Source organism: Pundamilia nyererei, unplaced genomic scaffold, assembly GCF_000239375.1.
Source record: "Pundamilia nyererei isolate P.nyererei 1_Seehausen unplaced genomic scaffold, PunNye1.0 scaffold00087, whole genome shotgun sequence".
NCBI lineage: Eukaryota > Metazoa > Chordata > Actinopteri > Cichliformes > Cichlidae > Pundamilia > Pundamilia nyererei.
This window is the reverse complement of record NW_005187488.1, coordinates 1,987,130-2,014,445: the sequence shown is the minus strand read 5'-3', so window position 1 is coordinate 2,014,445 and position 27,316 is coordinate 1,987,130. Positions and strand designations below refer to the sequence as shown.

Sequence of the window (27,316 nt, the reverse complement as noted above, 5' to 3'; positions counted from 1 at the left end):
GGCATTTGCAGTGCACAGTGGAACACACCTAATGTCCATTGCCCCAACTGGTCTGAGTTGTTTTTGATTTCAGAAGGGGGTTTTCTGTTTGTTCTCATCCTTTAAAGCAAACATCAACTGAATATGCTTAGCTCATACTCCCAAACCCACTTCTTTGCCCTTGTAAATTGTATGTCAGCCCTTATTCTCTCAGAAAAGTAAACAAAAGAGGCTCGTAAAGCAAAACTGTTAAGAAGACGAGAAAGAAAAAATATGGATACATCTGTCAGGCAACAAATGACATCTGCTTGATAGGAGCAGGCGTTCTTCTTTTATTTAGAAGACCTGCCTAAGCTTCACATTGAGGAAGTCATTCTGAGCTATAACTCTATCTTTGTCTGCAGCAGCAGACAAAACCCAGTGAAGAGTGCAGAGGCTAGGGTGACAGCGGGTTAGCAAACTGCCTGAGTGTCTTTAACAGGCTCTATAATGGACTGCGGTTGTCTTCAGCGAGCATCTGTTGGACCCCATGTTTTATGGCTGCGTCCTTATTGTGTCTCCAGTAAAGCCCAAAGAGCAGAGGGCTGAAAAGTCAAGGTAGACTTAATGTCTGCTTGGGGTTTTTTTCTCAGGGAAATACGAGTTGCAGTCATGAATCAGATCTACCGTGTCAGTGTGCCTTTATTTGTGAAATGTCCATTCATCAGTAATGTGGCTGCAGATCTTAAAGCACAGTGATTGTATAACTGTGCAAAGGTGCAGTTTTTACCCATGCTAACAATTCAATTCAATTTTATTTATACAGCGTGAAATCACAACAACTATTGCCTCATGGCGCTTTATATTGTAAGGTAAACACTACAATAATACATACAGAAAAAAACCCAACAATCATATGACCCCCTATGAGCAAGCACTTTGGCAACAGTGGGAAGGAAAAACTCCCTTTTAACAGGAAGAAACCTCCGGCAGAACCAGGCTCAGGGAGGGGAGGGGCGGGGCCATCTGCTGTGAGCGGCTGAAGTGAGAGAAGGAAGACAGGATGAAAGACAAGCTGTGGAAGAGAGCCAGAGAATAATACAGGTAACAACATGTCCATGTATCAGTATGTGGTTGATCAGCCCATATGTGCATTATCACCTTTTAGACAAGTATTCTCGCAAGATGAAACACATTTTTCATCAGCAGCTTGTTTTGCATATGTTGTTCTCTGTAATCACAATGATGCTGATCAAATAGCATCAAAATGCTAATCAAAAGCATCCCTAGAAAAATGAAGACTGGAGCTTTAAAAGACATAATCACTAAATATGAAGGAAAACAAATTTGGTATAAATGAACTAGTTCAACTTAGGTTCTTAGGATTTTGACATATACTGCAGCTAGCCACTGGGGAACATTCACAATATCTTGGCTTCGCCTTTGGGTAGCTGGCATGTCACACAGCCCTATCCAATCTGGCTCTAACTCTGTGACAAATGTTCTGATTAAGGGTCTCATCATTTATGGGTATGGATCGAAATATAGCAGCAATCACCAGGACGCTTCGGACTTTCTCGACTTGAAACAGGATCTTGAGATCAGCACCTTCTCTCAAAGTATGTAATCATTACTTATGCTTCTAGCATTACAGCTTACTGCTGCTATTATTCGACACTTGTGCCAAACAGTGAAACGGTACATTATATGTTCTATATGCTCTCATTAAAGTCAGATTTATTCTAGATTTACAGTTGTACAGATGTAAAATTTGAGCAGATTTTTAACCTAAAATAAGGAAATAGGAAATGTGAAAATAAAGTTTCCTGCATCTGAACAAGGCCTGACAACATAGTTTTATGGACACTCTGGTATCTTAAAACTAAATGTTCTTAAGCTGCTTTGTTAAGTCAAATGAATACAGTAAAAAAAGATAAATGATATTGATGAAACGCAGGTGTCAGAAATTATTTTAGGCAAGAACTTCAAGCTTTACACAATATAAGTAGTTACACACCTCATAAATCATACAATGTAAGACAGACTGGTCTTTAGATTGCACGGCAGAATGGAGTATACAACATTTGCCTCGTACTGTATACTGCCATGATTTACTGGGCACACTGGGATGGGGCTGTGAACTAATGGAATATCTAATGTCTCTGTGAAAGAGACTTTAATCAGTTGTGAGACCTCCAGCTTGCAACTTTACCATATAAATCTGAGATAGGCTGCACGGCAGAAGGCCCAGGCTGTGAGTTACATCCCGAGGCTCTGTGTGTTTATACTCTGTACATACAGTGTGGATTTACGTGAGAGGGGTTCCAGTAAAACTCAAGTCGCGTTGGGTATTTTTCGGTATATGCTTGTTGTACTTGTAAACAAAATCTCAGAGTACTCAAACATACACAAATCAAGATGTCATCAAACACATGATGATAATAGTACCATCTGCAGTATCATCATTTGCCAGAAAATCTCATCCCATCTGCCAGGATGTCAGCATTATTGCCGTTATGTCTTCATGCTTCCATTACTTTGTCACTGTTGTGGAGCAGCCACAGGTGTCTCACAATACCACAATTTACTGCTTGATATAAAACTGTCACAAGTGGATAATGCCCAGCCCTTGAATGCGCTTGCATCCGTGAAAGTCATGCGGTTTCACAGAGCTGTGCGCCGAACAGCTCGCAACTTTTTGTGTTGCGAACATGATGTCTCAGATCTGTCTGACCTTATTTTGCATTTTGTATGAGGCAACACGATAAAGCAGATGTGGTGTTTGGTGTTTTTTTTTAACTCTGTCTTTCAGAGTCACATGCTGTTTTTCCCCTTTTCAGAAGGATTACCACTTTCTGATACTGGACTTGTTCTTGTTTTTCCAGGTCTGATGACTACCATAAGAAAAAGGCTGTTTATAGAAGTGTGTAGAAGTGTTGAACCGCTGAACATTTCTGTATTGTTTGCTAGGATGTATGGAAATATCTTTGCTAAGTTGTCTGTCATGTGTAGGCACTATACTGGTTCATCCCTTGTGCTATGTGTCTTTTTATGTTTGGATGATTCGTAGGTCAGTGTTAAGTGGCTTAACAAGCTCACACAAAAAGCACATTCCTCTAAGCTACAAGAACCTGACCAATGACCTGAGGATACTGTAAATAAAAGGCAATGAAGTTCAGGCAAAGAACTCAAGTATCACACAGTGACACGCTTTTACTTGTTCTATTTTTACCACAATAATACTAAGTAACTTCCGCAAAATCATTGCTGTTAAAATGTTGCACTGGAGATAAAACTGTAATCATTCATGTGTCATTCTGTTGAATATTGGCGCACACTGAGGTGCGCAATCATGATGCGCACGAGGGGTTTTCAGCAACCACATGAACCACTACAGATGATCCAACTGTAATTAACCTCGTGAGCCATCGTGTGGTAAAAGCAGACCGAACAGGCTCCAACAGCATGTCCTTTGCACGACTATGTTTTCAGTCTTTCTATAGCCAATGTGGTCATTTAAAATCCTGTATCCAAGTCTTCAGGTCGCCCATCTATTTATACAGAAAAAATACGAAAATTCAAATAAGATCAAGGACATCGTGGGGTATTTGTTATACATTTGTCTTTATTATCCTTTATTTATCCAGGTGAGATTTAAATCTAATTTCCAAGAAAGGCCTGGCCAATAGGGCAGCAAAAGCTAATACGACACATAATAATATAACAAGTAAAAAACAAATACTATATTGCATACAGACAAGTGAGCACAAACGTGTGAATAATACAAAATAGCAGATCATTAAAAGCCACGTTAAAAACAGTCACACTGGCTAAAAGAGCTATTCTCTCGCTTTAAATATACATACAGGACAACACATACAGTACACAAACAGTAAATATAAATTTAGAGTAACGCACCTTAAAATTTCTGGTTAATGACTTAATATCTTGAATTGCGTATCTCAGAACACTATCTTACTCTGCAATTTTTCCATTTGTACGTTAGCATTTCGACATTTTAAGATAATAACACGAAATTTGCAACTTAAAAACTTTGGTTAATAATTTTACATTTCAAATTGCTTATTACAGTTTTTTCACTCAGAAATAATTTGAAATTTCGAGATACTTAGTAGGTGAAAAATTTGACATAATTACCAAAAATTTATAAAAATTTTAATTTGGCAGTTGTTCGGGCAGGGGGTGTATGTGTGTAATGTAAGTGGCTAATCTCCAAAAGTTGATTCTGTTCATCTGGACGTAGCGTTTTGTGGGAGAAACGTTTCGTCACTCATCCAAGTGACTTCTTCGAAGAAGTCACTTACTTAGGTAAACGTTACTTACCTGGATGATTGAGCATGCATCAAGACGTAAGTGGCTAATATGAAAATTTCAAGTTACACAAGCACACACTCTAGTGGACAAAGAACAGACTTCAGTGCACAAATTCTGACTGCGATGCGCCGCCAAAACACCAGAGGAACGTGTCAGTATTTTGATATCATTGTACCCATGTGGAGAAAGTAGCCGAAGAAGAAAAAGCCCCCTCAGCTGAGGAAAATGGCCGACGTTGAGATGGAGATCTCGTCCAGGAGAATGAATAATGGCAACGAGCACGTGTAAGTTATTAAATTACAGATACTTAAAGTTTGTGGCAGTAAGTTATAGGCCTCTTTCAGGTCGAATATGAAGGGAAGTGTTATCATTGCCGGGGCTAACGGAGTAGCAAGTTCACGTTGTTGCCGGGGCATGCTCACGATAGGCTAACGTTCTTGGCTAGCTAGCTAATGTTCTTCAGCGCGGCTAGCACTAAGTTTCGGTGATAGCATGTAGAAGTGTACCTCATCCGCGTTTGTGTGTATTTGCGTCAATAAAGTGTACCTGCTAAGCCACACGCAGTGTAAGGTTTGTACTCGCTCCCAAGCAGCTATCATGTAATGTAAGTTAGCATAGCAAAAATTATTCAGTGGATGTAGCTGCTTAGCACTAACTTTGCTAAAGACGGTTAGCATGTCAGAGCTAATGAGTGAAAATCATCTTGGCGGTCTCGCTCGGAGAACGAGGGAGCAAGTGAAGGTTACACGGGGATTTACCGAGTGTCACTCTCTCATCAACGAGCGATTCTGATCAGTGTTTCTACAGCTTCATGCTAAACTGACCACGTTATATAATCCCGGTATGCCCGATGTTAAACACCTTACGCTTACCTAAAATGGTACACTTCGGGCGATGATGGGTTAAACTCGGAAATGAATGTTGTGTAAGCTATGAACTGGTTTTTAGACTAAATGTTCACAATGCCTGCAAGTTACCTCGAGGAAAGAATAGCTATCTTTATGATCTTTTTATGTACATGTATTAAAATTAAAACTACTGATCACGTTGTATGATGTTTGTTACTGTAAATCGTGTTCACTTCATTGTGTGTTAAAGAAATAATAATTGGACAGAGTTTCCTATTTTTCCAGATTTAAAGGGGAAAAAAATAATAGTGCCACAAGAAGATTTGATGTGTAACTGAAATTTTTAGTTGATTATCATAGTGTTTTATATCCCAGACACTTAAACTTAAGCACCTGTCAGTATTTTGGACAGATGGCAGAACTCTGTGCTTCTCATTTTATGGGATGTTATCAGTTGCATTCAGGGTCAGGCATTGCTATGGCCGTGTGTTCCTACTACCAGTCCAAAAACAATATTTGACACAGCTGTGTCTATTTTTTTAGACCTTTGTTTCCTTTTGACTTCAGTCAGCCAAATAATTTAGCACTAAAGCAATTAAATATTCTTTTTTTTGAAACAGGAAGCAAGATCTGGAAAGCCATGAACGAAGTGGAAATGAGGACAGCGGCGACATATCTGAAGAGGAGGAGGAGGAGGTAGGGCTTGACAATGTGAGGACCTAAATGCCATCAATTGGTGTCATCTCTTTTAACACAAAACTCAGACTATACCAAACTGTGCTACTATAACTTGCTGTAGGATCAACTTTTACCAAAATTTAGTAACACTTTTTGTCTACATCAGTCATTCTGAATACAGTCTAGGTTGGTTAGGTGGTAAAAACTCAAAGAAAACAAGATTATATCTGTTTACACCATAACTAAGAATTACAGAGATCATCTGTCAACTAAATTGATTGTTATCCTGGTATGTTCACATCCTAGGAGGAGGCTGAAACTAATGGCGAGAAGACAGAGGAGGGGTCCAAACATCACAGCAGTAGCGGTAAACACAAGCGGAAAAAACACAAGCATCGCAGTAAGCACAAAAAGCACAAACATGCCTCTGATGAGGACAAGGACCGCAAACGCAAGCATCGTCACAAACATAGGAAACACAAACGCAAAGAGGGCTCCTCTCCCTCTGCCGCTGTCCTCTTTGGCTCCTCTACTCATAGAAAAGTTGAATCTTCTCCTTCTTCTGGAAATCCAAGTCTGGATGACAGGGCCTTGCTGGAGGATTTGGAGAAACAGAGGGCCATGATCAAAGCTGAACTTGACAGCCAGTTGATGGAGGGAAAAGTTCAGTCTGGCATGGGTTTGATCCTTCAGGGGTATAACTCTGGATCTGAAGAGGATGGAGATGCAAGGTTCAGAAATGGAGAACCACGACAAAGGGGCAGCTCAGGTAAACCTATATCACCCAGAGGAAAAAGTGGCAAATCTAGACGGGACTCAACAGAGGGCAGTAAGTCTAGCTCCAAACGCCGTAGTCGGAGTAAGTCTGCAGACAAGCTAGCCAAGGAGTCTAAGCAGGACAAGGTGACCAAAAGCACCAAGGACACAGGTGTAAAAGACAGAGGGCGAGGAAGGAGCAGGTCAAAAGACAGGAAGGGTTCACACAGCACTGATAGGTCCAAGGAGAGAAGGAAGTCCAACTCTCCTTCCAGCTTCAGGGGAGAGCAGAAAGTCGGCCGCACTGAAAAACGGTCCTCTCCGCAGCGGGATGACAGACCCAACCAGGAAAGAGTGAGCCGACGGTCCAGATCGCCTGGACGAGAACGGCCAAGTCGCTCAGACGCTGACCGGGACAAACGGCCAGCCAAGTCACCATCCAAGGACACTTCTTTAGGAAAGGAAAACCGCTCCCCTCATAGACGAGGGGCTCACAGCCCTGCAAGGAAACGCAGTGCTTCCCCTCGCCATAGAGATGCCCGCTACCCTTCGGCTAGTGCCTCAGAAAGGATATCAAAACAGAGCCACTCTCCATCCAGAACTAGGTTCTCGCCCCAGAGACGCCGTAGCCGCTCACTAGAGGTCAGGAGGCGAGATGCTGAGAGACAGGAGTCACCACTGAGGTTAGTGCACACCTCTGGCTTTTCCAACGTTTCCCATAATAAGCTGATTGTGACAGATGACAGAATTGCCTTTCAGTTTCAGATGAATAAAAGTGAGTTTGCAAAAATGTAAAATATTTGAGTGTTCATTTATAAAAGCTAAAGATTTTTTATTTTTTTTAAACTGGAAGATAATGATATATTTAACTTAGTTTAAATGCTGATCCAAAGTTGCGGAGAAAAAAAAGTCTTGAAGGCGCAAAAGTAAAGTTATGACAGATTTTGAAATATTATTTTTTATGTTCTTCCAGGAAGCGCTCTCGGGCAGATGTTGGACCAGGCAGAGACCGATCGCGTGATACCAGTCCGAGATCATCGTCTCGCCGCAGGATGAGTCGCTCGCCTCTAAGACGACGGTCCCCATCGCCGCGCCGCCGCTCCCGCTCTTCCCCCCGCAGACGGAGCAGGTCTCCACTGAGACGGAGGTGATGGCCGCTCACTTTTCACTCAACTTGTCTACATGTGACAGAAGACATTATCCCAAGTCACAACAAAGCAGTTCTCAAAAGTCGCTGGAGAACTCTTGTGTTTCTCTAATTAGTTTTTGGTGGTTCAACAGTTGTTTAGATATGAATTCTGTTTATATCCCTGTCTGCTAGTACCTTTCCCCCCTCTTTTCTTTTTGAAGTAAATAATGATTCCTGTCATCACGTCTGTGCCTCACAGGTCTGGGGAGAGAGACCGATATGGTCGACTCCGACAGTATCGACGCTCAATGTCCCGCGATCGGGAAAGAAGACGACGCAACAGAGATGAAGACAAGTTCAAGGGAAGTCTCTCAGAAGGCATGAAAGTCGACCAGGAGTCCTCAGAGGAAGAAGTGTAAGTAAAAGTGATATAAAAACTAAGATCCGATCGGGTTCGCCATACAGAGTTCAAATTTGCTGTGAAACGGTGTGGTACAACGTCTCTGCAGCCATTCATATCAACCGCTTTTGGTGAATTAATGCTGGCACTAATGAATCAAAACAAAGTTGAGTCCTTAGCATTTGTAGATATTGATTAGAAATAAGACAATTTTTACCATCTCGTCTTTGAGGACGTCCATGATCTGTAGCTGATATCATATCCTGTTTCACATTAATGCATCAGGGCACGATTTGTTGCTTAGTCGTTAACAGGAAAGTGTTTCCTTTGTAATTTTAATTTCTGGCATGTTTTTGCAGTTTGGAGGATTTTGATGGTGAGGAGATAGATGAAGAAGCTCTCATTGAGCAGCGCCGCCAACAGCGCATGGCCATCGTCCGGGTCTGTTTATACCCACGCTAATTCATGTCTGGCATTTTTGTAACTTCTATAAGTGGATTTGATGAGTGACCTTCTTACAAACCTCAGCTGTTCTTTCCACCTTACAGAAGTACAAAATCGTGAACGAGGACACCAATCAGACGTCAGAGCCCAGCAGCCCCCAGAGCAGCACGCGTAGCCGTTCGCCCTCACCCGATGACATCTTGGAGCGAGTAGCCGCAGACGTGAAGGAGTACGAGCGCGAGAACGTTAACACCTTCGAGGCCAGCATCAAAGCCAAGCACAACCTCATCGCCCAGGAGAAAGATGGTAATGTTCCAGTCAGAATGATGACTGTTAGCATACAAGGCCAACTGAATGAACCACACTGTCAGCTGTGAGCATCCTGGTTGGCTGCAAATTCAGGGGATCTCTTTAAAATAGTCTAATGGATTATAGGAGGATGCAGATATGTTCTTTTCCTTCTCCTTGTTAGCATGGAGAAGGACTTGAATCTCTTAAAGACTCTTGTATGTTACCCTATTACCTGCTTGTCACAATAAGAGCAAGCAGAAGCCTTTGAGAGTTTTTTTTTAATTGTTATTATTATTTTATTTATGTTTTTTAGCTGAAATGTTATTTCCAGAACTACTGCAGAGGTTGAAATCTACTTTTTCGCACCTGACACTGGCAGGTGTATTGGCTGATCTGAGCATAAGTGGACAGCTTAAGCACAGAAGTGAATGCATTCAGGACACAGTAATGTCTGATTGCTTGAACTGCAGGAAGTCTGGGTGTGTTAGAGCCACTTGTTTTTAGCAGCGTGTTCTTTGATGTGTCCTTGGCCATACTACATCACTGCATACTGACCTGACATCCTACAAAGTATACTCTCTTCCTTTATGCGCTCCTGAATTTTATTATAAAGTTATTATAAACAGGCGGAATGAATGAATTAAAAGTGGGAGACCCCGTCTGTATTGTTTTGATTCTGCCATAGCTAACATATGAAATGCATTGCATTTCCCACCAGTTTAAATCAACGCACTTGGTGAATGGCAATGCTGTTTATTTTTTGTTTTGCATATGAAGCGGAAGAATCCAAATTTAAATACCAGTGACCGCTGAAAACACAGAGCTTGTTTAAAATGGTCAGTTTTAGGCCAAATACAAACGTGCCTTCATGTGTTATCTTAGCAAAAAGGAGACAGCTTGACCCAGGTAACGACAGACTGTTCTGCGCTGTCCTTCCTTTACTTCCACCCCTCACTTAAGCCTTTGAAATTTTTCTGAAAAGAGATTTGAGTCGCTGCCTGTGCCCACTTGATCACTGAAGAGCACAGTCTTCTGTGAGCATGGCGGAGAGATGAAACCTAACAGTTAAAAGCTCCTTCTGTCAGAGATGGCAATCTTTTGGACAGCCTGTTCCCAGTTTTCTGGCTGTGATTTTTGTTGAAAGCAAAATGGCACTTTTCAGTTTTGTTTTGTTTTTTTTCTCTCTTGGTTTTGTCACGGTCCCTTCAGCAGAAATGAATCAAATCAAGTTTATAAACGTGAAATGTGATTAAAAAGCGTTTTTACATTACTTGAAATTGGAGCTAGGACGCTGCATTAATATTGCTTCCCTGCAGTTTGGAACAATTTGGTGTTTTCATTTTAACACAGGGGCATGTTAAAAAACGTCCAGTACAGGAAGTACACATGTCTAAAAGGGTATTTAGTGGCTCGTTTGTGTGAGAAATGCAGCGTTTTGTGATGCAGGGATTTTAATTTTGTTTCTTTCTGTCATGTGTTCATTCAGTTGCTGGCTTGTAATCCAAAGCCTGGTGTCTCTGCCACCTGCAGCATGTTTTGATCTCTGCAGAGTATGTGAATCAAACACAAGTTCCAGATATACTGTTTTTTTTTTACAACATGCTGAATGAGCAGAAACTCATCTTTTGCTGGTATAATTTGTTGTTGTTGTTGTTGTGTGTCTCAGGATCTAACCCGAAGAAGCCTTCAGCTCCAGACATGTTTACCGAGTCAGATGACATGTTTGCTGCAGACTTTGACGTAAGTATTTAAATACTGAGCTCAGTAGGGCATCTTAAAATCTTCACTTATTTTTAATTTGTGTCTTTGTGTCGTTCTTCAGAAGAGTGTAAATTATTGAGGTACACCAGTGAATTACTGACCTCTGTTTTTTCATGCTCTTTCTGCAGAGTGCCAGGATGAGAGCAGCAGGTGTAGGAAAGGACTTCAAGGAGAACCCCAACCTCAGGGACAACTGGACTGATGCTGAGGGTTACTACCGTAAGTGTTTCCTTTCTGTTAACTGACATTTTATGCTTGTTTAATGTCACCAGGAATGAAGGTTGTAGCCTGTTTGCGTTCGTCGCACATCAAAGTTTGTTTTTAAGTGCAACGAGAGACTTCATCTCAGTCATTTTACACATTTGTAAATTGTGTTGTTGTTTAGGAGTGAACATCGGGGAGACGCTGGACAAACGTTACGACGTGTATGGCTACACTGGACAAGGTGTGTTCAGCAATGTGATCAGAGCCAGAGACACTGCCAGAGCCGGCCAGGAGGTGGCAATCAAGATCATCCGAAACAACGAGCTCATGTGAGTCTTCCCATGAATGCCAGCATTTCATATCGTTAGCTTCATAGCATAAGTGCCTAAGTCATTTTTTGGTCAAATTGCATGTGATATTTAGAAAATTAGTTTTTTCTTGTTTTCCGAAAACACAAAAAAATGACTTAGGCACTTATGCTATGAAGCTAACGATATGTGAAAGTTATTGATCTGTTTAAATACCGTAATGGCTTCACTCCTGACAAGATGTATGTTTGAACAGGCACAAGACCGGATTAAAAGAGCTGGAATTCCTCAAGAAGCTGAATGACGCTGATCCCGATGACAAGTTCCACTGCCTGCGCCTTTTCAGGCACTTTTACCACAAGCAGCATCTTTGTTTGGTGTTTGAGCCTCTAAGGTACTCAGAGAGAGGACATCACATTCATTTTCATCATATTTTGAGAGGTGTGCTCTTCATTAATTACCTCAGCATAATTCATGAGTTTGTAAATTTTTCATTTGTAGCATGAATTTGCGAGAGGTGCTGAAGAAGTACGGTAAAGATGTTGGGCTTCACATCAAAGCTGTGCGTTCCTACAGCCAGCAGCTCTTCTTGGCTCTCAAGCTGCTCAAGCGATGCAACATCCTCCACGCTGACATCAAGCCGGATAATATCCTGGTATGACTCAAATGCTCAGTCATCTTAAATCGGCTCACAGAATGACCAAAGTAGTTGTGCCACGTGTGATTTCTATTCATGTCTTTAAAAGGTGAACGAGTCAAAGACCATCCTGAAGCTGTGTGACTTTGGTTCGGCGTCACATGTTGCTGACAATGACATCACACCATATCTGGTCAGCAGATTTTACAGGGCTCCAGAAATTAGTAAGTACCACTATTTATTCTTTTCTTTAAATATTCACCATTAATCAGCTCGTTTTAAATTTGAAGTTTGCTCATAATTTCTTCCTCAGTCATAGGAAAGCCGTACGACTATGGCATCGACATGTGGTCCGTCGGCTGCACTCTGTACGAGCTTTACACAGGCAAAATCCTGCTTCCTGGATCTTCCAACAATCACATGCTCAAGCTGGCTATGGACCTCAAGGGCAAGATGCCCAACAAGGTGAAATTGCATCATATAATTTCAGTTCCTTTAGTGATTGTTTCCCCTTTTCTAGATGAAGGGAGATGTGTTGCTCTACTGTGCACTGTTCAAGAAGACTGATGCAATGTTTTGGATTCTTTCCACAGATGATCCGTAAAGGATTGTTCAAAGACCAGCACTTCGATCAGAATTTGAACTTCTTGTACATTGAAGTAGACAAAGTGACTGAAAGGGTAAGGTGTTCTTTCTTGCCTCTAAACCATTCTTTTTCTTTTTTTTACATGTCCCTCTATTTTAATAGCAGTTTTAAAAGTTTTATATTTTTGTTGCTCAACGCCTTTAGGAGAAGGTGACAGTGATGAGCACCATCAACCCCACCAAAGACCTGCTGGCAGACATGATAGGAGGCCAGCGGCTGCCTGAGGACCAGAGGAAGAAGGTAATGCAGCTGAAGGACCTGCTGGATGGAACGGTGATGCTGGACCCAGCCAAGCGCATCAGTATCAACCAGGCTCTGCAGCACCCCTTTATCCAGGAGAAGATCTGAAACGCTGAACACCACACACTCCCAGAGCAACACAGACAGAGCCAACCACTAAACCTGCTCTGACAGGAACTCTGCAGTGAGGCAGCCAACTCACAGACTTCTGTTCAGAATGTCATGGATCTTTTTTTTTCGTCCTCAGCTTCATTTTGTTTATGGATGCATAATTGTGTTTTATTGTAAATAGATCATTGAAATGGTAGCCATTCTTGAAAACATAGTTTTTTGTTTTTTTTTTCTCAATTGTCACTGTAAACTTTTCCCTGATATCCAATGAGTTACAGTTTCTTTTTTTAATTTAACTGGCATCGGAGAAACAGATGTTTAAAAGAAAAATATGATTCCTGTAAATACTGTGTATGTCTATTGCATTAACAATCTCGAGCAGCAGACAGTTGAATTTTGTCGTAGTTGCAGACGTCCTAACATAAACACACCTTTCCTCTTTTATAACCACATTGCTCATTGTGGGGCGATGCATGCTTTTGAATGTGCACCCTTTGTGCTATAGATTTGCGTGGTGCAGGCCTGTAAAAATGCTCTGTATGTGCATCAGTGTCCCACATGTGACGACGACAACCTCCCCGCTCCACCACTAACCAGTCCTCGGGTCTCGAGGTCTGAGCTGAAGGAATAGATGCATATTATGGACTCCTTACAAAAAGTTTTTGTTTTGTTTTTTCTTAATTTTTAAAGCAGGTAGTCATTGTTTTCTGTTGCCGGTCGATTCCATTTTTAACCTTCCTCTCCCTCCAGCACTCTGGCTAGGTCGTGGCTCTTAAGGCTCTCACATTCAAGTGCCTCCTGTACGAGCCTAGTGTGTTAAAACACCAAACAATGCTGGCCGATTGAAGCCAACCCCACCTCTCTTCCACTGTTGTGTATATATAGTCCATAGTTACTGTCATTTCATGTATGATTTGTTTTGTTTCAAGTAAGTGGTTAAAAAAAAAAAATCTTGTGATTTCAATAAAGAATAGTTGTGGAAACGCTGCTGAAAGAGCACCTTCAGTATAAGAAGTTTTTAGTAATAAAATGTTTCCTATTGTATACCAAACACCCTTTCTTCATTTGAATGTGATGTAGCACTGTTCAGCTTGTTTATTCATAATTTTAATGGCTTTTCTGGTGTAGAGATGCATGAACAGAATTGAGAATGGAGAGGGAGGGGGTGTCTTACTTCACAGGATCCTCAGTCTCCGCTAAGTGAACTCTTAAGGATGCAAAGGGGGTGTTGGAAAAGGTGGCAAGCTTCCTTTTTTTTTTTTTTTTTTTTTTTTTTGAGAGGGAAGGAAAAAATTGTTGAGACAGCCGCAGCCTCTGAGCATCAAAAGTAAAAGCGCTCCATCTTGTATCCCATTGGAACAATTTAAAGGTCTCTTGCTCTCCCTCTCCGCAGTCTAACTGTAGCCTTCGTTCTCGTTGTATGATTGCACTTGTGTCGAGCTCCTTAAAAGCATAATGGGAGTCTCGCTTAGAAAAGACTCCCATTTTTTTTTTTTCTCGCTCTGGAAAGTCAGGCGGGGAGAGAGGGGGGGGTGGAAGTGATGCAAGATCTCACTGTGCTCACACTAAAAGGACTTCTGATTGGAGCTGATGGGCTGTCAGCTTTAAGGGGCCTGTAAATAGACGTGGGCTATAGACCTGCTGGCTTTAATCTCAACATAGATGAGGACGTGACTGCTTCTAATGTGAATATGTAACCAAACATGTAATTTATATCCATCAACTTCATGAGCTCCAACCTTACAGTGTAGTCTCTGTTGATGATCAAAAGAGGGCATCAGGAACACTCGCGCTTCTCTGAATGAATTTACTCATGTTGGAACATTGTGTTTACTTTTAATGGCAGAATATTTCCACACAGTAGTCTGAAGTAGCATCAGACTATTTTATTTTGTATCTTGCAGTCTTTTTCTTCTTTTTTTTTTTAATAAACTTGCACAATATTGTTCCTTTTAGTGACTTTGATTTATAGTAAATTGAGGTGGATGTGTGCAGAGTTGCTGAAGTAGCTCGGTTTCTTATCTTGTCTTTATGAAAACAGGCACAGAGTTCAAAGCAATATGTTTCATATAATATCAAAACCGCAGTATAAAGAAGGGAAGACACTTAAAATATAATTTCCATTTTTATTAAAACCATACAAACATTTGTAGTCAGTTATAAAAGAGCAAAGTGGCTCTTCTGGCGGAGGGGCAGCGCTGGGCACTTGAAGCTCCGCTCTGAGCCAGATCTACCTGGCCTCTACCCAGGGCCTGGGAATCCCTGCTATCAAAGTCAGTTCTGTATTGGCCCAGGATATCCCCTGCCCTAGTTCCTCTGCTAAAACTACAGCATGAGTAATGTATTTACATTATATATATATATATATATATATAAAAGCACAATAAATGTAAAAACAACAACGGAAAAAAAAAAAGAAAAGTAGAATGCATTTCGCAAATCTCAACTTTTCTGATATCCAGACTTTTCTTATATAAATGTTCTGTGATTTTTCTCTTTTTTTCAGACCCCACAAGACACTTTACATGTTTACTTTTTATTCTTTTCATAATTCACAATGGAAGATTGGCAGTGATCTCTTTCTTTTCTGACAGGCAGATACATATAAGGCACATACCTCTGAAATTTCCTTCTTTCAAAGGGAAATGATTTCTACTTCTTTGAAAAAATGAAGAAGAAAAAAAAAAACACACAACAAAACCAAAGAAAGTAAACACCATCAATGCACAGCTACAAAAATGACCAAAAAAGTACCAAAAAACAATAAAACAGTTTGTACCTCACTGCTTTGATGCAGAGTAAAAGGTAAACTACTCGATATTCTGTGTGCAGTCACACAAGACTGCAAGGCAATACTAACACTGTTGACAAAGTCACTGCAATACTTAATGGCAGTACACATTCTGAATTTAAGAGCTTTGGAGAGAACGATACGCATGATTTCCTATAAAACAAAACATGTCACTGTACAGCACTTTTCATTGGGAGCGGAAAACGCTGTGTGCTGTGGACCGCCATCAGTTATTAAGACAATTCAAAACCATAGAAAGTACTCAAATCAATCCATGTAAGCATCTTTCGTTTTTTGTTATTTCTTTTGTTTTTCTTTAAAAAAAAAAGCACCAAATCAAGGAGAGAAAGTCCATTTACACATCAGCTTCGAACAACCGTGCAATCCAACGTCAACAAAACAAACAGAATATAAAAACAGTTATATACACTTGTGAGTACCTTACCAGACTAACAAAATCAAGCCATTTAGATATTAAGTAGACAACAATCTACGGCGCCTTGAAGACTCGGATGTGTGGTCCGCGTTTTGGACTCGATACCGTGTCGAGGAAAAACACCACTTGGCAAAACTTGGTAGAAGCACTGAAACATTTACAGCTTCGCAAAAGGAACGTACAAACAAAAACGTAACAACAAATGTAAATATACCACTTGTTAAAACCTATGATATATAAAGTTGCTTTCGGGGCCTGTTGAATTCATGACCCGTGTCTCACTTCCTATGATGACAATGGATTCATTTGCTTTGTACCAGTGGGAGCGGTGCACGACTGATACGTGGGCACGTGGGCTAGTCTATGCACTCGTATAGACAGTGTTAAATGTTTCACTTGAGTACATGCATTTATTTTAATTTTATTTTTTACCGACAGGGCGTACAGCAAAAACAGTAACAATACACAGAATACTGATTCAAGGGCGTGAGCTTTTGCTCACCATCACGTAGTTTTACAAAGAGAAGGGCTTCCAAAAATAGCCTTCATTCCAGAAAAGGAATATAACTATTTATTTATACACAATTTTTGACACATCCCGTTTCTTTGTAGGATGACATTTTTACAAAATAAAAAAGCAAGGGCTTGGCAACTGCCTGTTTCAGAACACTTCTAAGTACATAAAGTTCTCATAATTACCGCTTTTAACTTTGTCTTCACATACACCAGAGTTTTTCCTCTTCCTTTTCCTTTATTTTTCTACGGGAGGAGAAAGCAGAGAGAAAGAGAGCAGCTACTGTATTATAGCCAAGAACTTGCTCTCCTCAGCAAGGGTGGTGAGGAGAGAGCTCATATCTCCGATGGCCATGTTGTTTAGGCCAGGGACCACACTGTGGAAGGCAGCAGATGCCCGAGGGGTGGTGAGGCGTGAGGAGGTCCTGGACAGACCCTGGAAGACGGAGGGACTCAACGCTCCTGAGACCAAGCTGCCCTGGTCATAGCCATCCTCCAGCATGGCACCGAAGTCCAGACTTACCCCTTCATCTAAAACACCGGGAACACTACCGTCCACTGTGCTGGTCACCTGATCTGCACCAGGGGAGAGAAGAGCAACCGAAACCCTGTTGCCGCTTCCACCACCTTGTCCCTCAGATGCAGCTATGGAGTCCAACAAGCACTGATCTTCCAGAACATGGAATGTGGAGGTCTTATGATCTGCTGGTTCGTAAGAGGGGCAGTCAACAAAGCCCTGCTCTAAGTATCCATGATCCTGGGACTCCAGCTTCAGCCCAGAAACTTGATTCGCAAGGGAGCAGCTCTCGCCACTCCTCTGCAGTTGTGCTTGTTGAGTGACGCAAGATTCGTTTTCATTGGTGCTCCCGGGACTGAGGTATTGCTGGGTTCTGCCCAAGTTCCTGTTGATTGGTGGATGAGGAACATGTACCGGGCGATTGTGATGAAGAGCAGACCCCTGGGAGAGGCTGGGGAGGTAATCCATGGAGGCTCTGCTAAGGATTAGGTTGTTTCCTACCTGGCAAGAGCTGCTGTTGTGCTTCTGATGGAAGTGGCTCTGTTTTTGAAATCCGTTGGAGGCCTGCTCTCTGAAGCCCTGGGGAAAAGGTCCATTGCTGATCTGTGTAAAATTAGACCTATTAAAGTTGTTTGTAGAGTTTTGACCAGTACCTCTCATTTCCAAGCAGGAGTTAGGTGATGTCTCTAGCTTCACTCCAGGGTTTACGCAGCAAGCACTTTGAGACTGATTAGCTTGGGCGCAACTGTTCTGGAAATCAACGGGTACTTGCTGCTGAATAACCATGTTTCCAAACCTGCCAAAAGGTGCAGACACAGGCCCGTGTTCTGTGCTAGGCCACCTTCTACACTGCGAATGGTGGTTTTGATCCCTTGGAGGACACTTGTCAGCACTCCCAGAGCTCACTTCATTCCATTGGATGGGAAGTTTACTGGGGCTCTTCCTCTCTCGTAACTGTTGCTGCTGCTGCTGCTGAAGACTATGGGACCCAGGGAAGGCCGTATTTGACCCCGGAGTTTGGATCTGGTCTATCTCCTCCATAGATAGGTGGGAGGTGTCCCTTTGGCTAGAAGCTATTTGGTCCTCATTGTGCATGTGGGAGCCATTGTCCAACTGAACTTGGGAGTGGAGATACTGCACCAGATCATCTGGTAATATATCCTCATCCCCAAGCAACAGCTCAGCCTCCCCATTGTCCTCCATTGCCAGAGCTTCTAAGGCCGCTTGTTCCGCAATGCTAGGGGTGTATGGCGAGTGCTGCAGGCCTCTGTGCAGGTTGCCTTCTGAGTGCGTGTAGTTCTGTAGGTTCAAATTTCGAGACTCAGGCGTACAGTGCAGAGCAAGAGGCGGAAGAGGGTGGAGGTTATTAAGGCTGCTGAAGCGCTGCACCGGAGGGAAACTACAAGTTTCAGGAGCCTGCGTCCGCACTGGGTCGCTAGCCCTCCGGTTTCCACTCAGTGGTCCCTCACCAGGGTAGAAGACCCTCCTCCTGTTACCTGCATGTCCCGTGTAGCCATTGCTGTACCCACTGGTGCCGTCACTGCAGCGAGGTGGCCTGACTAGAGGTGGCAAACAGTGGTTGCTACCACCCTCATCCATCATGGCCATGCGTGTCTTCAAGCTCATGCGCTCCATGTTGGGTAGAGGCGTAGGAGGCGGGCCACCTGTTGCTGCTGCATACTTGGCTTTAAGGTGATAGTGCTGGGCTGGGGTTAAATTGAGCATCCCTCGTGATCCCCCTCCTCCTCCCCCAATGCCTACTACTCCCCCACCTCCACAGCCCCCAACTGAGAACACCCCTCCACCCCCTCCTCCCACCCCACCTCCATACTGGCTAGCTTCACTGGACCGACGGGAGGCATCGGTGGAGATGGGGTCGTAAGAGTCGGTGGAACTGAGGTTGTGGTGGCGGCGGTGGTGGGCGGCTGCTGCCGTGCCCTCGCTCTGGGAAGCCTGGCTAGAGCGACGGCTGGAGAAGCAGGGGGAGATGCCGGAGGAGCGCCGGCTGCTGCTCAGGTAGGCTGAACTGGTGGCGCTGCCGCTGCTGTCACGCCGGTCTCTGAGCAAGTTGAGCACTGTTAGCTCTGTGCTGCCCAGCTCAGCATGAGCAGGTGGCTGAGGGGCAGACACCCCCCACTGCCTGCCCAGACAGGTTCCTGGGGAGACACGCAGACAAAGAGATGGGAATGAGAAAAGTTTGGACACGATAAAGAGAAACGAGGGGAGGGGGGAAAAAAGTGTGGTGAAAACGGGATATTAGTCAAAGATGATGAGAAGAAGCCAAATAAGTTAAGTGTAAGTGTGGAGAGATCTTTCAAACAGATGTTACCACAGACAACTGGCAGCAGTTGGGCCATGAAACATCACATTACATGCTATTCTCTCTGATATGATATACAGCTTGATATGGTCTTGATACCATTTTCCAGCAGAACAGTAAATTTTAAGCATTTGTTTTGCCTGAATCCTTCAGCCAGAAGATGAAATTCAGGATAATTTATCTCTGTGATTTGTGTGCACGGTCATGGTGAGGTGTGAATTCTGTTTACAGGTGCTTTTTAACTACCATGTCTTTAAACCATTCCATTATAAGAGGGTTTTTTTAATCTTCACAATCCCATTTGAGCTTCAAATAAAATGGACAAAATGACATTTAAAAATGTAAACGTTTCCCTTACCCTTCCCCAACATGTTGGGTACTGCAGAAGCTTTGGGGGGCGGTGTAGGGGACAGGGGCCCCAGCCTGGGCAGCGCTCCATTCACCTGCTTCAGCCTCTCCATCTTGATGTGCTCCATCCATCGCAGAGGGCGGCCGATACTTCGCCTCGCCTGGAGGGTCAGCATGGCCGCGGTAGCTGTGGAGACAGTGGAGTCCATGATGGGGGCTGGCTCACCCTCACACTCCTCCTCTACTTCCTCTTCGTTTTCCTCTTTCTCTTCGTCCTCCTCCAGCCCCTCCCCTGGCGAGCGTCCGGCGCTCACAGCAAGCTGGACTCCACTGCTGGGATAGGTGCTGATGGGGGACTGGTCACTGCTGCATGTAGACTGACCGCCAGGGCTTGGCTGAGACGTCTGATGCACGCCAGGAAAGAAAGAGAAGAATAAGAATAGGAGAAGAGAAGTGAGAAAAAAAATCAATATATTAGTTAAATAGTTAGGAACAATGACTCCAGGTTACACAGGTGAAGATATAAAGCGTTACAAATGATAACAAATGCACATGCACTCTAAAATGTTGGACAATGATCATTATTCATGAAAACGAACCATTATGAAACACAACTGTAGTCGTGTGTGTGTGTGTGTAATGATTGTGTGAAAGTTACTTTTAATCTTTTGGGGGAAAAAAACTTTAGTTTATTTAAGTCTATAGAAAGTTGGACCTTAAGTCATACAACCTAAAAACTTTCAGTGTATAAAATCTCCACTGTCTATAGTACTGTGCAAAAGTCTTGTATATTTGTATAAAAAAGCATTTTTGCCCCCAACAAGTTGATTCCTAAAGAGCTATTAGGCAAAAACTTATATCAGCATATCTCAGCATGGTGTGCAGGATAAAAGAAAATGTGCCAGTTCTAAAAAAACAGTACACGAAAGTATAGAGAAAAGTACCATCAGATTTTCTTTGACCATGCAATAACATCTGGAAAGCATCTGCTTGGTAACTGTTTCATTGTTCCGCATGCCAGTGACTGAAAAACACACTGCCAATGCAGCATGTTGTAAGTGAATGGGACAAAAGGAAACCAACATTCAAAGACGAGCCTTGAATGCTCTTCAAGAAGCCTGGAAAATTACCAGAGAGAGTTCAGGTTGTGTTGAAGAATATCTGTGGTCTGTTTTTGCCCAGTATACTGTATTTCCATGTTTACATGCACCTATTTTCACTTCCATAGAAAAATATAAAACAATTAGAGGAAACTTAAGACTTTTGTATATATTAGCCGATAGTTGTACGGATGCGAAATGTTAGACGTATATTGAAAACAGAACATCACCGAGTCATTGTTTATTTTCTGTTCAGAAATCTATTAGAATACTTGTGACCACATCTACTGGACCCTAACACGGTCTGCTCAGCTGTGGTGCTGCATGAGAAGCAGACGAGTATTGTACACATGGAACAGAAATCACCACCATCACATAGTCTGTGGATCACCAAGCATCTTTTTTGTAACAGAGGTCGAATCAAAAACTCCTCTCATATGACCACATCTGGATAAAATAGTCAAATATCTTTTTGAGCTACTGTTTTTTGATTTTATTTAATGGAATGTTACAGATTACATTGCAGATGGGAATAATGAGATCCTTTTTTTGGCATCAAGTTGAAATAGTGTTTAGTGCTTTTGATCCTGTTTACTAGTGATTAAGTTTGGCTGCACAGTGCAGCCCTGAGCAGTATCAAGCTTACTTTCAGTGCCCTTGCAGTTCTCCCCAAAGGCATGCTCTCAGCTTATAGTAACACAATGCCTTTGGTCAATATCAAAGTGTCGTACAATGCAATAAGAACAACAGTCTTTTTACGAATTTAAGGGATGAGAGAAACCAGGAATGGGAACCCATCTGGCATGTTTTAAAGTCAACAAGTGGAGCAGTTGTGACAGGATGTTAAACGTTTGATGGGAAATAGGACGATGAGCAAAGAACATGAGAATATTTTACAAATAAAATATAAAGTGATACCTATCTCACCTGATTACCCACTGTCCTTAGAAAGGCAAGGAGAGAAATGCCGAAGCATTGGATAGAAGGAAACATGTACTCATTAGAAGATTATGGTGTTAAACGTGCATGGCCCCTATTAAATGCTACATCAAACCTAAATACTTGGCATTCATTCACTAAGTTTAAGTAAATAGTAGTCAGAATGTTAGAAAGTTAAAGTGCAGGAATCAAAATGAAGTTAAACACATGCGAGTCGGCAAGAAGGATACAAAAGCTGAAGTCTTACCATGGGCTTCTCTGTCTTGACAGACTTGACCTGCAGACAATCGTCCTGTTTTGAGGTAGAGTGGTTGTACTCCCTTTGGTCCGTATACCCGCCCAGCGGAAGTTGCCCTGGCGAGCGACCCTGGCCGTTCCCCCCAGGCTCCCGGGGCTGGGGCGGCGGGCGCGGGTAATCGCCCCGCTGTTTCTTGGTAATGTGCGCCTCCGGCCCGTGTACCGTCTTAACATGCTTCCGTAAGGAGCTTGGATCTGTGTAGCGTTTTGTGCATCCCGGGATTTTACAGACATACGGTTTCTAAGAGAGAGACGAGAGACGAACATTGAGTTTGTTTGTTTTTCTTTGTTTTTTTTGGCATGTTGAATGTGTGAAAGAACCTGTTGGCACCTCATTTGAGTGTGTTCGATTCTGATGTTTCGCCCGGTCTGATGCATTGGAGAAAGCCTTGTTGCAGCCTTCGTGTTCACACACGTACGGTTTCTCTCCGGTGTGGGAGCGTAGGTGAGTCTTCAGGTTTTCCAGACGAGAGTAGGCCTTGGTGCAGCCTTCAAACTGAGGAGACGAAGACAGTTTCACTCACACATCACATTTTTTTACCACAAACGTCGCAATAATGTGACATCAGCTGAGTCTATCTGAGCGTCCCTTACTGTGCACTTGTGCGGTTTTTCCCCAGTATGCCTGCGCATGTGGACCACCAGCATGTACTGTGCCTTGAAGGGCTTCTGCTCTCGAGAGCATTCCTCCCACCGGCACACAAACTCCTTCTTCTCTCCGTGGATGTGGTCATTGTTGATGTGCTGCAAAAGAAGATGAGAGAATTTAAAACGGGACCGCTCTCGTGAGAAGTGGAACGTCACTTTGCGTCGAGCGTATTTGTTTTTCAGCTTGAGCAATTTTTTTCCCCTCTGCAACACATAGAGGGAAATATAATATTTCCTTTGGCAAATCTCCATTTAATTTCTTCAGTCTCCTTCCTCTACAGTCTTTCTCTTTTTCACAGTGTATTGAAATCTGCATAAAAGCAGGCAAAGAAAAGGCAGACGTGTGAGTCTCGGTGTCCGATCTGAACGGGATTTTCAAATAAAACCCTGTCACTTCGCATCACGCTGGGCTCGCGCCCCTCCATGACAAGTGCTGACAGTTGTGCTGCCGTGGCAACTTCCAATCTGAGGCTTAGGAAGACGGGGGAGGTGGGAGCGAGGTGAGGGGATAGGGAAAGAAATCAAAAGTTCAGTCGAGGCGTTTGAAATGCGAGGGCTTTACAACTCCAGCCAAGCATTATATCTGCAAGTACCACCTTTCCCTTGCTCCATCCCCTTCTCTCTTCCCTTTTACTCCATTTTTTTTTCTTTTTCCTCACAAACTGTCTTCTAAAATGGGATAAGTGGCCTAAGTTACAGAGGAATGAAAGAGAAAAGGGGAGGCGGGGGGGATGTGAAGATGTAGACGCTCTGGGGAAGAAGTCAACATCTGGCTCTCTTTCAGAGACAACAGTGTGTGGTGGCCTCTGAAGTGTCTATCCGAGAGCAATTTAAACCCACAGAGACAGACAATATCCTGACTGAAAGAAACCAGCATTATTACATTCCTGAGCAGCAGAGAGGACTCTTTATACCTTTAGGGTGAACGAGGAGGGACAGAGGAAGGGAGATGAATACATACTTGACTTTGAACGCTCTTAAATCTCTGGGAAATCCAAGATTGTCGAGCTATAAAACATGCAGGACCAAAGCAGATAAAGTACCCAGGGTCATTTACCCTCCAGGCATGAAGCTGCCCTGACAATGTCATCTTTGTACCTTCTCAGTTCCTCGCTCACTGGCTAGATCATGACCCCAAGCGCAAGCATGACCATGACATCAAAGAGACGCCGCGCTTCTTAAAATCATTCTTTTATTCTGACCCCAAGCCTTTCCCTTCCCAGCAATACTAAAGGATGAGTACCAACAAATGAGTGAAAACAGTAACAGCAGAGCGCAAAAGCAAAGAGTAAAATTGACACTAATATATCGGCAAGGAACCGCCATTATTCTCACTTGACAGTTTTTAATTTTAAAGTGACAAAACAAGACTAATTCCAGGGGAAATGATTGGAGCCTGATTGACCATGGACGTTAGCGAAGTTTCCCCAAGATTGATCTTCTCCCCCACCTTGGTCCGAGCTTCGGAAAAACCTGACTCGTCTTCTCTTTTTCTTCCTCTCCGTGAGGGAACCCCGGTGGCAAGCGATCGGTCTGTTGTGACCAGCGTTCAATATCAGCCGGCTGAGAGCGATGAGGAGAAGGGCCGCGGCGCTGGATCATGCCGGTGGATGGCACGGCGCAGTGCGCGCTCGCACACACGGATGGATACGCAGTCACACTCTGTTTGTACAAAACGAAGGAGGTCGTTGACGGGCGTGATGCATGAGCCTCCGGGCTGACAAAAAGGGGGACAGGCAGCACGGGGGAGAAGGGCCGCCGAGAAACCTAATGGCAAGATCTAATGGCAATTCTTATTGAATCAATAATCTCCATGCTGAGCAGACAGGTCCCGTTGGCCGGCTAAATCGACAAACAGGTGCTGATAGCGCCGGCGCGGCAGGTTATTCATCTTCCCCCTGCCAGCTTATCGGCCAACAACTGTAAAAACGCCACCAAGATGGATTTAGGAGGGAGTCGCACAACGGGGAACGCAAGGGACACGGACACGGGGGACAGTGAAGCCGTCTGTGACATATGAGGTGCACGCGCACACACACAGAGGTGCAGGCACTGTTTTCTTGGTCCATATCCTTGTTTGGTTCAAACAACTGTTTAAAATAAACATAAATAACCCGAAAATACACAATTGCTTTACACTCCAACTCATGTAAACAAAATATGTAAAATAACTAATATATATATAAAATAAAATAAATTTAAAAAGCATGATTTGTTTCCATAAAATACTCAAATGCTCACGTCTTATATGCATTACTAAAACACAGGATCAAGCCACTCTCTCTTTTTTTTTTCTTTCATTTTTTGCCGTTCCCCACTTCAGTATCCATCTCCATGTCTCCTTATCAAACCCTCTCTGGGACATAGCCTCCACGCATTAGAATGCAAGCGTGCATGAAAAGAGGGCCTGTTTACAAGGCAATTTCACTAAGCTGTGGGACCCGCAACACCGTTTAGCTTTATCAAGCGCTGCCTAATAAATCATATGTTCCTTTGTGATGTCAGTTGGTGAAGTGCATTGTGTAAAGAGAGAGGGGGGGGGAGCGAGAACGAAAAAGGCAAAGAAGGGAGGGAAGGAGGGAGGAAGTAAATGGGAAGTGAGGGGGGTGGGAATGAGTGAGTGAAGGAAGGGAAGAGAGTAAGTGAGGGAGCCAGAATTGGCATGTGTAATTCAGCACACTCTTTTCATCTTAGAGTATGATACTCTAGACAGATAAGGGGGCCTAATCCTTCTCCTGATCAAAAAAAATCTGCATTTTACCAATTAAAGGCCTGCGCCAGCAGGCGGGAGAGGGTGTGTGGGGGACTGCCTTCAGACTGCGCCTGCGTTTATCTCCCTTTAACACTGGGGAGGCGCGCAGCAGTCACCTCAGCGAGGGTGCACACCGGCTGAGCAAAGGCAGCTCCCCATCTAAGAACAAGGACATCACAGCGCCACCTATGAAGCTGACCTGGAACATAACAGTAGGCTCTGGAGGATGCAAAAGGCTTTATTAGCTCAAAAAAAAAATCGCACGCATGCAGACCACCAACTTCTTCAGACACCCCAGTTTAAAGTCTGTCATATCTTCCAAAACAAGCCTGCTATTTGTGCCTGCCTGCAATACTGAGAGAGAAATAATTCAGAAGCCACAATTGGTTTAAGTACAGCATCACCTATTTTTTCACGTAATTCTAAAATAAACAGGCTTTGAATAGGGAAAAAAGCTGAAGGGTAAAAAAATGAATCATCGAGTAAAACTGCATTATATGCAAGTACCTTAAAGCCACTTTTTTCAAAACCTTTTCAGTGTTAAATAGCAGCAACAACGTAGAGTTTGATTTTAGACTTCTCATTGGTGAAGGATCGGTAATAGATCAATGAAAAAATAAAAGATTGTTCAGCAAGGCCATATTAGGGAATTTTGGGAGTGTGGGGTTCACATCTCTGGCGACAAACCCCAGCAAAAAAATCCTACTTCAAGAGAGACATTAAAGAAGCCACCAGGCCTTATCTTTAAAAGTACTCCCTCTGAGGGGGAAAGAGGGGAGGCAGAGAAAATGAAAGAGAAAATGAGAGAGGGAGAGGTTTGTGTCACCCCCACCCTCAAAAAAAAAAAAAATGGGGAAGCAAAAGAATGTGTAGCTGAGGGGAGAGTGAGATGGGAGAGGTACAAAAGAGTTGAAATGTAATAAATGAAATAAATACAGCAAACGAAAATTGACGCCCGCCTCGCTTTTGCTGACTGGGTAGGCCAGATAAGTGAGCCAAATTGCACAGATCTGATGTTTATCTTATCGGTGGCACCGAGAGCGCTTAAACGCAGATGATAAAGGAACGCCGTGGCGTGTCATGGTGAAAGCACGTTTGAGAGTGTAAAAATATGCATCAAGAGCACGGCAGGAGTGCTTTTGAACAAGGTGGAGAGCAATGAGGGTGGTGCAAAGGCTTAATTCTAAAATTAGGCCAACCACAAAGAAAAAGGAGGGAGGGGGATTGGAATCAGTGAAGCCGCCAGTTTTAAAACTTAAAAGGCGTTTACGGTATGACGGCGACTCTTAACACAGTCGCTGTAGAAAGTTTGTGTTGGTTGAAAGAGTTACAACCAAGGAGAAAAAGGCTTTTTTCCCCCTCATCATGTTTTTTTTCCCCCAAAGCCATTTCAGAAGACAAGTACAGGGGGAAGGGACGCTCCATTGTTTAGTTATATGGAAATCCCCCCCCCTCCACCCCCAGCCCCCAAACCCCTCCCCAATGTGTGAGAAGAGCCACTGTGGTCCAAATACTGTACTTATCCTATTACTGAGGGGGGTGGGGGTGCGGAGAGATAAGAGCATTTTCCCGTCCGCTCTGCTGAATTAGAGGGCAGGGATTCTGTAGGCGAAGACTTTTATTGGCATCTCTCAGCATATCTGCATGTGCATAGAAAATGAGAAATAAAACGTAATATCAAAAAGTCAAACGCTGGAGAGGCGGATGGAAAAATGGAAAACTAATAAGGATTTTGTTAGCGTGTGTCTACACGGCGATCTGATAATAAGAGCGGTTTGGCGGGGTTAGGCCGGATAGTATATGTGGAGGAATGAGAGGACACGGCTTTGTTCGAGTGGCCACCTGGTGTGACTAAAGAAGGTGGGTGGATGTGGGTAAGGTTTTCTAATAATCGGCCATTCTCACCTCC

General features: G+C 43.2%; 2 protein-coding genes across 3 annotated transcripts in view; one reads left to right on the top strand and one right to left on the bottom strand.

Annotated features, from left to right (window-relative positions):
• The first annotated feature begins 4,421 nt into the window (after nucleotides 1-4,421).
• On the top strand, nucleotides 4,422-13,797 carry prpf4bb (pre-mRNA processing factor 4Bb). 2 transcript variants are annotated; one of them, XM_005738904.1, is made up of 16 exons: nucleotides 4,422-4,577; nucleotides 5,762-5,837; nucleotides 6,126-7,258; nucleotides 7,549-7,722; nucleotides 7,964-8,119; nucleotides 8,464-8,545; nucleotides 8,653-8,854; nucleotides 10,506-10,579; nucleotides 10,729-10,819; nucleotides 10,986-11,133; nucleotides 11,369-11,506; nucleotides 11,614-11,767; nucleotides 11,859-11,973; nucleotides 12,063-12,214; nucleotides 12,343-12,429; nucleotides 12,540-13,797. In XM_005738904.1, the coding sequence occupies exons 1-16, from the start codon at nucleotides 4,519-4,521 to the stop codon at nucleotides 12,741-12,743; spliced, it is 3,045 nt and encodes a 1,014-aa protein (XP_005738961.1). In that variant the 5' UTR covers nucleotides 4,422-4,518; the 3' UTR covers nucleotides 12,744-13,797. The 2 variants fall into 2 exon arrangements, with proteins under 2 accessions (XP_005738961.1, XP_013767808.1); XM_013912354.1 differs by having other exon boundaries at nucleotides 5,762-5,852.
• A 1,329-nt stretch (nucleotides 13,798-15,126) lies between these two features.
• Nucleotides 15,127-27,316, bottom strand: part of gli3 (GLI family zinc finger 3) — a 96,292-nt gene continuing 84,102 nt past the window's right edge. The window contains exons 11-16 of the mRNA XM_005738903.1: nucleotides 22,602-22,751; nucleotides 22,339-22,503; nucleotides 21,958-22,248; nucleotides 19,682-20,075; nucleotides 18,827-19,159; nucleotides 15,127-18,742 (exon numbers count right to left, since the gene is read on the bottom strand). Of these exons, the coding sequence (XP_005738960.1) occupies nucleotides 16,767-18,742; nucleotides 18,827-19,159; nucleotides 19,682-20,075; nucleotides 21,958-22,248; nucleotides 22,339-22,503; nucleotides 22,602-22,751 (3,309 nt within the window). The 3' untranslated portion in view covers nucleotides 15,127-16,766. The remainder of the gene's footprint in view (nucleotides 18,743-18,826; nucleotides 19,160-19,681; nucleotides 20,076-21,957; nucleotides 22,249-22,338; nucleotides 22,504-22,601; nucleotides 22,752-27,316) is intronic.

Bases quoted from the DNA above. Each gene is read 5' to 3' on its own strand.
- prpf4bb (XM_013912354.1), top strand. From the start codon at position 4,519: ATGGCCGACGTTGAGATGGAGATCTCGTCCAGGAGAATGAATAATGGC. The intron at 8,855-10,505 runs GTAATGTTCCAG...TGTGTGTCTCAG, and splicing joins CATCGCCCAGGAGAAAGATG to GATCTAACCCGAAGAAGCCT. The intron at 10,580-10,728 runs GTAAGTATTTAA...CTCTTTCTGCAG, and splicing joins TGTTTGCTGCAGACTTTGAC to AGTGCCAGGATGAGAGCAGC.